The sequence below is a fragment of the Arachis ipaensis genome, chromosome B02 (genome assembly GCF_000816755.2).
Source record: "Arachis ipaensis cultivar K30076 chromosome B02, Araip1.1, whole genome shotgun sequence".
In the NCBI taxonomy this organism is placed as follows: Eukaryota; Viridiplantae; Streptophyta; class Magnoliopsida; order Fabales; family Fabaceae; genus Arachis; species Arachis ipaensis.
Genome location: NC_029786.2, coordinates 105,584,620 through 105,598,212, shown reverse-complemented (window position 1 = coordinate 105,598,212; position 13,593 = coordinate 105,584,620). Strand labels below are relative to the sequence as shown.

Here is a 13,593-nt window from a genome sequence, read left to right as displayed (position 1 = left end):
AATATTTAAACTCTAAAAATAATAGTTTTCTTCGAAAAACAAATCGTGCATGCAAATTGCAATCTACTAAAACTCTAATAGACTTCCGAAAACAGCACATCAAGATAAATTAGGTCTTGATATAAAGTCTACCAAACTCAAGCAATACGCCTCCGCCACAAATATCTTATCTTGCTTATAATAATATATGTTGCGGTAGTTATTTGTATATTATTTAAAAATATTTAAAATCAATAATTAATTATTAAATTCAATTATTTACCAAATAAAATACTTTTATTATATGTGGTGCGAATATTTATTGTTATTGAACTTACCATTTTATACAGGAAAAAATAAGAAATATTTAATAAATATTTTATATTTCAAATATTAGAATGACAAATAATGTACGTAAACTAATAAGAAAAAAAAAATTTAAGGGATAGATATTGTGAATCCAAAAAGTAATTATTCTTTTTCTAAATATCATGATTTTAGCAAAACATACGAAATGGCTCTCCATTATTATTTGTCATCCATATGCGGGCTCCCCATGCAAACCTTCATGTCTGCCGATCATCATAATGAGTGATGACGTCATTACATATATTGGATTTTAGTTGATAACTGATAAATGAATTTACCAAACATTATTTTAAGAACACATGTGTTCAGGTTATTATTAGTAAAATTAAAAAAATATATATTTTAACAAGCACACAATAATATTAAAAATTAAATCTTATACTTTTCAAGAAAAAAAAGTTAGTTAACAAAACTAATATGTACCTTTAAATCGTCCTTTATTTTTTTATTTCCTAAAAATTGAAAATTTTGAAAACGTTTTAATCATGATGTACCCATTTGGTTGCAGATCTATAAATAGGGTATCTATGTATCCTTATTTTCTGCACTCCTGGAATTCCTTTATATACACTAATACACAAACCTTAATATAGTATATATCTATGGCCATCTCTTACTCTTCCTTTGGTTTCTCCAATCAGATATCATTTTCACCCAACAAACCAAACCATGACTATTGGAGCCGTTGCCGTAGTAAAACCCATTTTACTATCGTATTCAACGAAACTATAAATAATCTTCCGGAAAATTTAAAACTCAAGGTAAATTAAATTGACTTTCTCCTTTTATTTTTCTTAATCTTCGATCTTTTTAAATAATGAATTAATTCACTGATCTGTATCATGGAACAAAAGTGATGACTCAAAAAAAAAAAAAATTGATGTTTGTACCATTTTTTTTTTTGCATTTTTTAATTATATTTTCTTTTTATATTATAAAAGATAAAAAAGTTTATTTTTTTCTCCCTTCTTATAAATCACTTTTAATAAAAAAAAATTAAAAAATCTAAAACAGAAATGTACAAAAAAGAAAATAGTAGTGCATATATCCAAAAAATATATGTAAGTATATACAACTCTTTTACTCATGTGTGCTATTTAGAGTGAAATTCTGGAAAAGATCTAAACTTCTTTTTGACTCCTTCCTCATTTCTGCATTTGATAGAGATTTATAAGTTTCAGGAAAGCGTAAAAGTGAGACATGGTGAAGTGGTGGAGAAAGTGAAGCGTGCACTGATGATGAGCAACGCAGAAGAATGCTTGTCAATGGTGGACTCCATCCAAAGGTTAGGCATTGAGCACCACTTTGAAGATGAGATTGCAGCAACAATTGAAAATAAATATCTTCAAACTCAGAGAAGCAATGAATATCATCGTCGTCAAAAGCTGTCAAGAGTTGCGCTTCAATTTCGTTTGTTGAGACAACAAGGCTACTACGCTCCCACAGGTTACTTAGTGATGTCATTTTCACTCTTTTAAGCCATAACTTTTACTTTTAGCCAACATATCAAATGACTTTAATTATCCCAAATATAGTCAAATTATTGAGGTGTGGAACCATGCCATGCAACACACGTTTTCCTACTCAATTATTTAGTTATTAAAGGGATTTTTTCAAAATGTTTTTCCCTTAAAAAGTTAAAATTTTTAAAGTACAAAAGCAAAAAATATAAATATTAATGTTAGAGAGTCAATTTTTTCAACTTACTTCGGTTAATTTTTTAAATTATTTTATTTATCTTAAATTTTAGATCATAAATCATAAATTTTTAAACATAAATTCTTAAATTATAAATTCAAAATTTTAAATTTTTTAAAAAATAATAATTTTTATAATTTTAAAAATATAAATATTAATGTTAGAGAGAGAATTTTTTCAACTTATTTCAGTTAATTTTTTAAATTATTTTATTTATCTTAAATTTTAGATCATAAATCATAAATTTTTAAACATAAATTCTTAAATTATAAATTCAAAATTTTAAATTTTTTAAAAAATAATAATTTTTATAATTTTAAAAATATAAATATTAATGTTAGAGAGAGAATTTTTTCAACTTATTTCAGTTAATTTTTTAAATTATTTTATTTATCTTAAATTTTAGATCATAAATCATAAATTTTTAAACATAAATTCTTAAATTATAAATTCAAAATTTTAAATTTTTTAAAAAATAATAATTTTTATAATTTTAAAAATATAAATATTAATGTTAGAGAGAGAATTTTTTCAACTTATTTCAGTTAATTTTTTAAATTATTTTATTTATCTTAAATTTTAGATCATAAATCATAAATTTTTAAACATAAATTCTTAAATTATAAATTCAAAATTTTAAATTTTTTAAAAAATAATAATTTTTATAATTTTAAAAATATAAATATTAATGTTAGAGAGAGAATTTTTTCAACTTATTTCAGTTAATTTTTTAAATTATTTTATTTATCTTAAATTTTAGATCATAAATCATAAATTTTTAAACATAAATTCTTAAATTATAAATTCAAAATTTTAAATTTTTTAAAAAATAATAATTTTTATAATTTTAAAAATATAAATATTAATGTTAGAGAGAGAATTTTTTCAACTTATTTCAGTTAATTTTTTAAATTATTTTATTTATCTTAAATTTTAGATCATAAATCATAAATTTTTAAACATAAATTCTTAAATTATAAATTCAAAATTTTAAATTTTTTAAAAAATAATAATTTTTATAATTTTAAAAATATAAATATTAATGTTAGAGAGAGAATTTTTTCAACTTATTTCAGTTAATTTTTTAAATTATTTTATTTATCTTAAATTTTAGATCATAAATCATAAATTTTTAAACATAAATTCTTAAATTATAAATTCAAAATTTTAAATTTTTTAAAAAATAATAATTTTTATAATTTTAAAAATATAAATATTAATGTTAGAGAGAGAATTTTTTCAACTTATTTCAGTTAATTTTTTAAATTATTTTATTTATCTTAAATTTTAGATCATAAATCATAAATTTTTAAACATAAATTCTTAAATTATAAATTCAAAATTTTAAATTTTTCAAAAATTAATAATTTTTTAAAATTTAAAAAATACTAATATTAGTTAACCAAAAATGATTGTCTCCTTTCACATTACTAAAAATGATTGTCTCCTTACTTTTGCTTTTAATTATTCACTACTTTATTCATTAGTCTTTTTTTTTTTTTAATGTATCGCCCAACCCAACATGTTAAGAACTAATTCGTCGCGAATCTGACAATATGAAAAAAGAAAAGGAAAAATTGAATAATTTACCCCGTATATGTTATTCTAGAAAATTTATCCGCAATGACAATATTGTTTAATGTTGTAATGCTAGTCTAAGATGGTGGTGCTAATCATGCATGTTGTTGCATCTTATAGACGTGTTTGATGAATACCGTAACACTAAAGGCGAGCTCAAACATACGTTATTATACGAGGACATAGATGAGTTAATTGCTTTGTTCGAAGCATCTCAACTAAGAATTCCAGGGGAGTATTTTCTTGATGAAGCAGAGGAGTTTAGCCGGCAGTACCTATGGTCCATTGCTTCAAGGTTTCATGATCATCCTCAAGCCAAATCTATTCAACACACATTGCGCTTCCCAATTCATAGAACTCTTCCACGATTCATTCCTCAAACCTTACAACTTTTTGGAAATGCACCGTGGACTACTTCTTTACAACAACTGTCTCAAATAGATACCCAACTCGTTAACTCTTTGCATCTCAAGGAAATTCTCCAAGTTTCCAAGTCAGTTCCCTTTGCTTTCTATTAATTCACGTTACTCTATATACATACATAGTAATTGTCATTTTAATATAGGTGGTGGAAAGATTTGGGTTTGGCGAAGGAGTTGAAGTTTGTTAGAGATGAAGCAATAAAATGGTACATGTGGCCCATGGCATGTCTCTCTGGTCCACGCTTCTCACAAGAAAGAGTTGACCTCACTAAACCTTTGTCCTTAATTTACATCGTCGATGATATCTTTGATTGTTATGGTGGAAGCATCCATGAACTCACCCTTTTCACTCATGCAGTCGAGAGGTATATGTACATGATGTTTTATACAAATACATACGGTAGAAACTCAGGTGCAGTCGATTTCACGTAAAGTTGATAACTAAAAGCTGTTAGATAATTTGACTGATTTGACTAAATTTTCATCTAACAGTTCTCAGTTATCAACTTGTGAAGTCGACACTTAAGTTTTCACCAATATATATATATAGAATTAAAACACGATTATTTGATATGTAGGTGGGACTTGGCAGCCATGGAAGAATTACCAAATTGCATGAAAGTGTGCTTTAAGGCTCTTTACGAAGTGACTAACGAGTTTGCGCTCAAGACCTATATCAAACACGGATTGAATCCAATAAGCACCTTAGTAAAATCGGTAATAAAATATTAATTATTTGCTACGAAAATACAAGTAATTAATTATTAATTATTGCATGCATGATAATGTTGCAGTGGGTAAAACTATTCAATGCATTCCTGGAAGAAGCAAAATGGTTTGCGTCAGGGAATCTACCAAGTGCTGAGGAGTATTTGAAAATTGGTAGAGTGAGTACAGGGGTGCACGTGATCCTTGTCCATGCTTTCTTTTCCATGGGTCAGGGATTAACCAATCACAATGTGACTCTAATGAATGAATTCCCAACCATTATATCCACATTAAGCACAATTCTTAGGCTATGTGATGACTTGGAAGGCCACAACGTAATTATCACCACCATCACATAAACTCTGTTTTCTCTCTTTCTCTTTATCAATACATATTTTATATTTTTCACTGCTGCAGGAATCTAACAAAGATGATACTAGTGATGGATCGTACATAAAATGCTACATAAAGGATCACTCTGGAATTTCAATTGAAGAGACACGAAAGCATATCAGTCATCGAATTTCAGAAGAATGGAAACGACTTAACCAGGAATTGCTAGCACCGGAAAATCAATTACCATCGTCTTTTGTTAGAATGTGCTTCAATGCTGCTCGCATGGTACCTCTCATGTACAGCTATGATGGCGATAGCCCATCAAAGCTAGAGGAGCATGTCAAGTCCTTGCTCTACAATGGTGCTAACCTACAAGCTACTCCTCCACAAGATCACGCCACAGTTGTTGCCTGAAGCAACCATAGGATAAAGATTGATCCATGAATAAAATAATTCTAAAAGTATACAGTAAATATAAGCTCAAGTGTATTGTAAATTGTTTCGAGAGCCATGTACAATAAATAAGCAATGAAAGTTCTTTGGAAAATTAATATTTTCTTATCTTTTAAAAATCTATTTTAAAATATAATAATAAATTTGTTACAATATTTTTAATAATAAAAATGTTTTTTATAGTATCTTTAGACAAATATATTTTTAGGACAAATATTTGTAACATCCTTATTTTAATTGGGCAATGGATTGTTGCCCATAGTTAATATGCAGGTTGACTCCTCCTGTAATGCCACGTGGGGTCATGCTCCGCTTACCCTGGCAATGATGACGCAGGCAATCTTAAGTTCTTCATTTGGTTGTTATAAAATGCACAGAATTATAAAAGAAATGTCTATTGTCTATAGTTAGTTGGGCACGTCACACACGACATTGAAGATTATGAAATACATCAATATCTATCTTGGTCTTTTATTCACTGTGGACCATGCAATACATCAGGACCAAAAACAAGGTATATACATGAATTATAAAGGATTATTATTATCATTATTATGTTGGTCTAGAAAGATTTATTATTTTAAAGACAAAATTTGGGTTGTTAGATTTGCGATTGGTAAGGACGGATTTGAGATTCCTTAGTTTTTGTAAAATGCATTAACTTTACAAAGGATGATGAATGAAAATGCAGAAAAAATGAACAGTATTTATTTAAACAAAAAACATTGTTCAATAACTTATCTTACTGTGGAACCCACCAAATAATTTTATGGTAATCTCTTATCTTAATCAACGATAGCCTTTACTCTCCGGCTGAAAGATGAAACGAGATTCTTATTCTTCTCCAGCCGATATCAGACCAAAATAATATAATTATAAAAGAGCATTCTCAAAAAATAAAAACTCTAATATCTGCCAAATTATTTTTAAATGAATATTTCTGAACATAAACCATCACTTCTAGACTTGTAGTCAAAATTCAAGGCTGGAAACTCAACTCGACTGAAAGACAAAGTGAGGGAGCTAAGAAACGACCATGGAATTGCATCTTTGCCAATGCCAAGTAGAGAAAAATGTTAAGAGATAGCATAACTGCATAAGGATATATGGTGTATCAATGAAGACAAACTTACTTTGGCTCTTGTAGGTGTAAAAAAGCCATATGTCAGAGCCACGAGACTGAAGACATTTTCATTCTTTGGGACATAACCAATTACTCATAAGGCCAAGTTCGCATGAATAATTCATTTGATGGCTAATACCTAAGGACCTAAAAGGAGCAGCGCAATCGCACAGCAAAGGCCATTTTCAAGCAATCAGTTTACTGATCTCAGAATGCTAAACAAAACGTATTAAGCCATTTTTAGTGGCAATGGCAAATTCACCACTTATGACAGAACATCAAATAAAGTGCAAGATTAACGGTAGACACAAGACACACACACACACACACACAAAAGGGTTCTACTCTACTCTACTCGCTCTTCTTTTCCTCTGCTGGTCCAGGCAAATTTAGCTTATAGCGGCAATACTTATTTGCTTTCCCTAGTTCCACAATCTCCTCCGCCTCTGAAACCATAGACTCGGCCACCAGCTTATCAACCACGAGCTGCAGCAACGACCCATCAACACGCAACCTATGGTTGAAGATGTCCTTAGACACCTCATGTGCTGTTTTCAAATCACCCTTCTCACACAGGAAAGGAACAAGTGTGGCATAAGTGACCTTATGAGGATCAAACTCAGATTTCCCAATCTCACCAAACCACTTCTTTGCTTCATCCAAATTGCCCTCATTCACAAACCCCTTAATCAAGGCATTGAAGCTGAAAACATCAGGCTTCACACCATCCTTCTTCATTTCCTCGATGAACTCAACGGCTTCCTTTGTTTTCTTCTCCAGAGCCAACCCCATCAACCTCGAATTGCAGGTCCTGATATCAGGTGCAATACCCTTCCCACGCTTCGAAACCCACAGCTTCTCCCCATCCTCAAAACGACCATTTGCATACAACGCATCAAGCAGCGTGTTGAAAGTGATCAAATCAGGCTTCACTCCCTTCTTCTCCATCTCGTCAAGCATCTCCAACCCTGAATCGAAAGAACCAGATTCGCATAAAGCCTTGATGAGGGTGTTGTAGGACACCAAGTTAGGCTCCACGGAGAGCTCCTTGGGAAGCTCCTTGAAAAGGGTGTGGACGAGGTCAAACTTGCGAGAGTGAAGGTACGCGGCGAGGAGGGCGTTGAAGGAGAGCACGGTGCGAGTGCAGTTTCGTTGGGGCATTTCGTCGAACAACTTGCGGGCATGGCGGTACATGCGAGATTTCCCATAGAGCGTGATGATGCGGGAGCAGAAGCCCTCCTTGTCGATCTCCGGGTACTTCTTCTGGTGGTCGAGGATGTTGCGGACGCAGCTGAATCTCTTGGCGGAGGCGAGGCGGCGAACGGTGTCCTCGTATATGCCAGTCTTTTTGCGGAAGCGCTCAAGGTCGGAGGCCTTCTTGAACTTCTCCACGAGTAGCCTGAAGTTCGATTCCTTGTACAGGTCCTGAGATATTGCCTTGATGCTGGTTGTTGATGCGGCGGAGGAGGTGGTGGCGGATTGTGTGGCCGTGCAGAGGCTGCGGTGGAGAACGCGACGATACATGGCCGTGGAGCGTGGAGCGTTTTTCGCTACAAGAATTGGAGGGTGGCGGAAGAACTCATGTTAGGTCTCAGTCTCACAGTAAATGAGTATTGGATCATATCATGTTAAGGCCCATTTTGATTTTCTTATTGGGCTCAGATCAGAGTGTTGGCCCAACAGAGGATAACATGAGCATAACATGAGAGGAAAGCTAAGGAGACTACTCACAGTAGGTACAGCACATGACAAGTTGGGGTTATATCATGTTGATGTACTTAACAAAAATTCTTGGAACTTTCTAAGAAGCAAAAGGCATCAAGGATGTGGCCATTTGCTCTAACAACCTCAGTCAATCGTACTTTGGCAGTCAACAAGGACTAACTGCCACACATCACTCAGTTCCCAAACTTCACATTTTGTTTGCTCATGTAGATGCACAAATACCACAAATAAATTAATTCATCTATAGGCCACTAACTAAACTGCATTAATTCATTAATGATCTAATGTTATACTTTTACCTTGTGAAGCTCTACAATTTTTTATTTTCAAGTGTACATTGATTTTAAAATAAATTTGATTTCTCATGACACTTTTATGACCCAAAAAAAACAACTTTTTCTCTCTCTCACAAGAATAAGGTGTGTTAACTCTTGGACCAACCAAATGAAATCCCCCCATAAAACACACACACGCCAAAATATACAACAACATCTCTGATCTGACATGATTGCTTTGTGAGAAGCATTTTAATTTGTTTCTTAAGAAAAGTTGCTCCAAGAATGGGAAACCTATATGATAATAGGCTAACAGTGTCTGTAGATGAGTTATATTTCAATGCTGAAAACAGTAGCATCAACAAGAGGGGGAGGATGGGAAGGAGGAACTATGATGCTGATGACACAGTAGTGTACAAATCCAAGAACCTTGAGACTGAGAGGAGGAGGAGACAGAAGCTGAGTGACAGGCTCTTGATGCTGCGCTCCTTAGTCCCCATCATCACAAATGCAACCACCTTAACCCTTCTCTTTTAATTACCCAATGCTTTCTTGTAATTCTCTGCTCATTATGAAGCCTGCTTTTGATTTCTTCAGATGAACAAAGCAACAATAATTGAGGATGCCATCACTTACATTAAGAACCTTAAAGACAAAGTTGACAGTCTCACCCGAGAGCTTCAGGAAATAGAAGCAACATCGGAGACAACACTTGTAGAACCAAAGACTAATGAGACTAACAATGGTGAAGCCATGAAAGAATGGGGGATAAAGGTTAACCTTAGCTTTTTCCAATTGGCACCTTTACAAGTACAATTATAATAATGTTGTTTTACAGGAAGAGGTGAGAGTGACCAACATTGATGGAAAGAAGCTGTGGTTGAAGCTGATCATCGAGAAGAAGAAGGGAAGGTTCACACAGTTGATGGATGCCATTCATTCGTTTGGCATAGAGCTCATAGACACAAATGTTACAACCATGAAAGGAGCACTTTTGATCACAGCTTCTATACAGGTGAGTAGTCATCTACCATTATTTCCTTTCATTTCAGCAACTATGCTCTATCACCTTACTCACAATCTTATGCTTCAGGGCATGGATGGTGAAGCCCTTGTGGTTCAGCAAACCAAAGAGTTGATGCTAGATATTATCAACTCCACACACACCTATTGACATTTTTACTTGTTCATTTGTTCATCAATTCATGATATGAATTAACTTATTAAGAGAGTATTATTATTATTGCAATAATAATTTATAAAATTTGTTAGCAGAGAATTCAGAAACTACAAGAAGCTCATTTATTTTTCCTCCAATTAAAGTCCGTTTTTTTAGATTAAGCACGTTAATAAAAATGAAGCGAAATGACCAAATTAAATATATATTCCTAGTTAGAGAAATTTTATAGGTAGTTACTTCTAATAATTAAATAGAATAAAAACACGATGATGTTGGGTTAGAAAGTGAGAAGAGTCTGTGACTGCTTAAAGCGTATAGAGATGTAGTAGCAGAATCAGCATTGTCTAGTTACTGCTCAGTTGCAAAAGTGAGGTGTTGAGTACCTCAATAAAACAGTACATAGTACATAGTACATACATACATGCATCTATATAGGAAAATGAATTCAATATATCCAAATTAAATGTTAGCTATTTGAATCTACACCCAAGATTACACATGAAATTTGGGTTTAAATATTTATTTAGGACTTTAGGTACATATTTAGTTTTCATTAAAAAGGAAAAAAAAAATTATCATTATATAACTCCCACACTCACACTATGAGATTTTTAAACCTTATCCGAGTGATGAGATTTAAACTTGGTGTAACTTTTTTTTTTTTTATTTGTCGGGGGTGTAGTGTAACTGTGTAAGTGTAACTATATTCAGAAGCAATCTAATTTGCCATTTGATCTAGGCATCAACTAAAAAAGAACATTAAAATTTAAAAGAACTTTTTGCCTCAAAATCTTTTTTGAGGTTACATCCTGAATAGGTTTTTTTTTGGGGCTCTTAAATAATATTCTATACAATTAGAAATAAACAAACTCAGTTTTTTTAAGAAAAAAATGTGGGATCACTTTTTTTCTTTTGGGCTATGGGCTAACTTTTAGGTCACAGGATAATCGAATCCAATTGTCTTGGTTGATATTGGATTTTTGGAACCCACTATTTCTCGAAGGTATTTTTTCTGTGTGCTTTCATGTTACATTAAAATTTGGATTTCAAAAACAATTTCTTTATTGAAAAAAAAAAAAAAAAAAACCATTTCCTTAAGGATTTGTTTGGATGCAAAATGAAAAATAAATGGTAAGAAAATGGATGAAAAGAAAATGAGAGAAAAGAAAATAGAAGAAAAAATTAATTTTTTTGTATTGTTTGGATGAGGAGAAAATAAAAGGAAAGAAAGTAGAAAGAAAATTTTTTCTTGTTTGGATAGAAAGAAAAATAAAAAGAGAGAAAATGATACCTAAATAAAATTACATTAATATCCTTATTTATATTATATAAAAATTATAATATATTAATATAACATAAAGAGTAAATTTGTAATATTATACTTATGTACAAAATTTTTTCAATTTTCTTGCATAAGTGAAGTGAAAACTTAAACATGAGTCCCACGTCAATCTTTTTCTTTTCCATCCAATTTCCTTTCACATCCAATCAAAGAAAAACTAAGTTTTCTATTCATTTTCATTCTCTCTATTTTCTTTCTTAGTTTTCTTTTGTTCCAAATACAGTGTAAAAGACCCGAAACATGAAGCTGATTCCACCGATAATAATTATTGTGAGTAGAATTTTAATAAATATATTAAAAGTTTAAATTTTATAATTTTTAAATTAATAATCTTAACATATGTCCTAAAAATTTATACAGTTAACTTCACGTTAAATTGATAATTGAGAACCGTTAGATAAAAATTTAGTCAAATTATTCGAATTATTTAACGTCTCTCAACTGTTAACTTCACGTGAAGTTGACTGTACCTAGATTTTCACCTAATTAAATTTATAAAAATATATTAAAAGAACAAAACGAAAACTAAGGAAGCCAAGAACAATGAAACCCCGCCAAATAAATCTAGTACACCAAACCTTGAATTCAATGCCTTCACTACAGTGTATTTATTGAGGCAATATGTTGCGTTTTGAAGCAATATACTTATATACATAGATCACCTTCAATAGCTCTTCTGATATTCTAAATTCTAACACCGGCCTAAAATTTTCTACTACTGTCTTGAATTAATGTTATCTTGTTACCCAAAAAATTAATGTTATCTTTGCTTTAGATATGTTGATTACCTCCATTTCTTTTAGCTGTGCTGTACCAAAAATTATTGTACCTTAATTAATCTGTATCAAATGAGGTCGACCTATCTATTCGCCCCATAGACTATCTTATCATTAAATGATAGAAAAAGGAGCAGTTTAACCGTCTGCTGTGAGGAAATTGGAATGTAGTAATTGGAAGGAAGGAGCAAAAATATTTTCATATTTTGACGTTTCCGTGAAAGTGACTTTCTAAAAAATATTCTATTTATTAGTTAGTTTTATACACATATCTAACTTTCTATATATTAATGGTCTAATTGATTTTGATTGAGCTAACTTAACACAGAAATCTTAGTATTTATATATGACTTGGTTTGATAATATTTTGTAGAGTAAAGTATTGTTTTTGTCCCCAACGTTTGGGGTAAATCCTATTTGTATCCCTAACGTTTTGTAAAAGTGATCCAATGTTATCCTGCCGTCAATTACACATCATGAGCGCTTTAGTTTGAATTTTAAAAATCTCTTCTTGAAGTTAGAATACAAATGTCTAGGATAGAATCGATGATCTACTCCGAAAAATAGCTCATCAAATGTTGAAACTAATTCCTACAACCATTTACATAATTCACTTTTCTAGGGACATAATTGAATCTAAACACAAATAATGGGTATAATATTAAAATCAAACACATCCAAGTGAGACCTAATTGAGAATGAATACATTCAAGTGAGAATAATTGAAAAATATAATCTGATTTGCTAGTATAATTGATAGTAGGATAACATTGAATCACTTTATAAATGTTAAGGATATAAATAGGACGATTTAAACGTTAGGGACACAAATAGGACTTACCCCAAATGTTGGGGACAAAAACGATACTTTACTCTATTTTTTAAAGCATAAATATTTTATTGGTTTGTATTTGATAGAAAAAAATTACGTATTTTTTTTATAGTTTTTAAAAGTTAGTGGTATTTTTAAAAATTAGTTTATAATTTTTAAAATTAAAAAATATAATATTATATATTAATAATATCTAAATTTATCTTTATATTTATATTTATTATGATTTTAAATTTTAAAAAATATTTTACCAAATATAATTACTATTTGTTCTGAAATATTCTCTAAACTCATTATTATTAAGAATTAAGTTAAAGAGTACGTAAAAAGAATTAGTTTTGATCTAAGATTCTAAGAAGATTTCATAGAAAATGTTATGAATATAAATAGTAATCCTTCATTAATTAACATAATACCTAATAATTCATTAAGGGGGTTAAAAGATTTATTTTCAGAGTTGTTTATGCTAGTTGTTGATAAAAATTACGTTATTAACGAATATGGATTGCGGAACGACTTATTGTGGGTATAGAATTTGCAATGGAAAAAACCGTTAAAAAGATAGAAAGAAGCCACCGGGGTCAAATGGGCTAGTCTGACTCATTCAGGTCCGGATTGTTAAACTCGTGAGTTAAATAAGTTGGACCGTTTAAACTCGTTTCATTCACGGATCTTAATTTTTCAATCCGCACCGTTTATGGTCAGTTTGGTGGGTTAAACGGGTCAGTGCGTTTATCTTTTTATTTTATTTTTTGATAAAAAATATCACTTTTAAATAAAAAAATTAAGAAATAATA

The 13,593-nt window shown here is 30.8% G+C and overlaps 3 protein-coding genes across 5 annotated transcripts; 2 read left to right on the top strand and 1 right to left on the bottom strand.

Annotated features, from left to right (window-relative positions):
• Positions 875–5,652, top strand: LOC107626247 ((3S,6E)-nerolidol synthase 1). Of its 3 annotated transcripts, none has more exons than XM_016329086.2 (7): positions 875–1,109; positions 1,530–1,794; positions 3,745–4,117; positions 4,190–4,411; positions 4,625–4,763; positions 4,841–5,089; positions 5,172–5,652. In XM_016329086.2, the coding sequence occupies exons 1-7, from the start codon at positions 951–953 to the stop codon at positions 5,502–5,504; spliced, it is 1,740 nt and encodes a 579-aa protein (XP_016184572.1). In that variant the 5' UTR covers positions 875–950; the 3' UTR covers positions 5,505–5,652. The 3 variants fall into 3 exon arrangements, with proteins under 3 accessions (XP_016184572.1, XP_020972216.1, XP_020972217.1); XM_021116557.1 differs by having other exon boundaries at positions 889–1,109; positions 1,524–1,794; XM_021116558.1 differs by having other exon boundaries at positions 1,004–1,109; positions 1,513–1,794.
• LOC107626249 (pentatricopeptide repeat-containing protein At1g55890, mitochondrial) lies at positions 6,713–8,333 on the bottom strand. The gene has a single exon (XM_016329087.2). The coding sequence runs from the start codon at positions 8,188–8,190 to the stop codon at positions 7,018–7,020; it is 1,173 nt and encodes a 390-aa protein (XP_016184573.1). The 5' UTR covers positions 8,191–8,333; the 3' UTR covers positions 6,713–7,017.
• On the top strand, positions 8,819–9,889 carry LOC107627993 (transcription factor DYT1). Its single transcript, XM_021114063.1, has 3 exons — positions 8,819–9,440; positions 9,505–9,681; positions 9,760–9,889. The coding sequence occupies exons 1-3, from the start codon at positions 9,264–9,266 to the stop codon at positions 9,838–9,840; spliced, it is 435 nt and encodes a 144-aa protein (XP_020969722.1). The 5' UTR covers positions 8,819–9,263; the 3' UTR covers positions 9,841–9,889.

What these genes read in the sequence shown, in the direction of transcription:
- LOC107626247 (XM_021116557.1), top strand. Translation starts at nt 951, where the DNA reads ATGGCCATCTCTTACTCTTCCTTTGGTTTCTCCAATCAGATATCATTT. An exon ending in AGGCTACTACGCTCCCACAG is followed by an intron (nt 1,795 to 3,744) that starts GTTACTTAGTGA and finishes TGCATCTTATAG; the next exon opens with ACGTGTTTGATGAATACCGT. An exon ending in TTCACTCATGCAGTCGAGAG is followed by an intron (nt 4,412 to 4,624) that starts GTATATGTACAT and finishes TTTGATATGTAG; the next exon opens with GTGGGACTTGGCAGCCATGG.
- LOC107626249 (XM_016329087.2), bottom strand. Translation starts at nt 8,190, where the DNA reads ATGTATCGTCGCGTTCTCCACCGCAGCCTCTGCACGGCCACACAATCC.
- LOC107627993 (XM_021114063.1), top strand. Translation starts at nt 9,264, where the DNA reads ATGAACAAAGCAACAATAATTGAGGATGCCATCACTTACATTAAGAAC. An exon ending in TGAAAGAATGGGGGATAAAG is followed by an intron (nt 9,441 to 9,504) that starts GTTAACCTTAGC and finishes GTTGTTTTACAG; the next exon opens with GAAGAGGTGAGAGTGACCAA. An exon ending in TGATCACAGCTTCTATACAG is followed by an intron (nt 9,682 to 9,759) that starts GTGAGTAGTCAT and finishes CTTATGCTTCAG; the next exon opens with GGCATGGATGGTGAAGCCCT.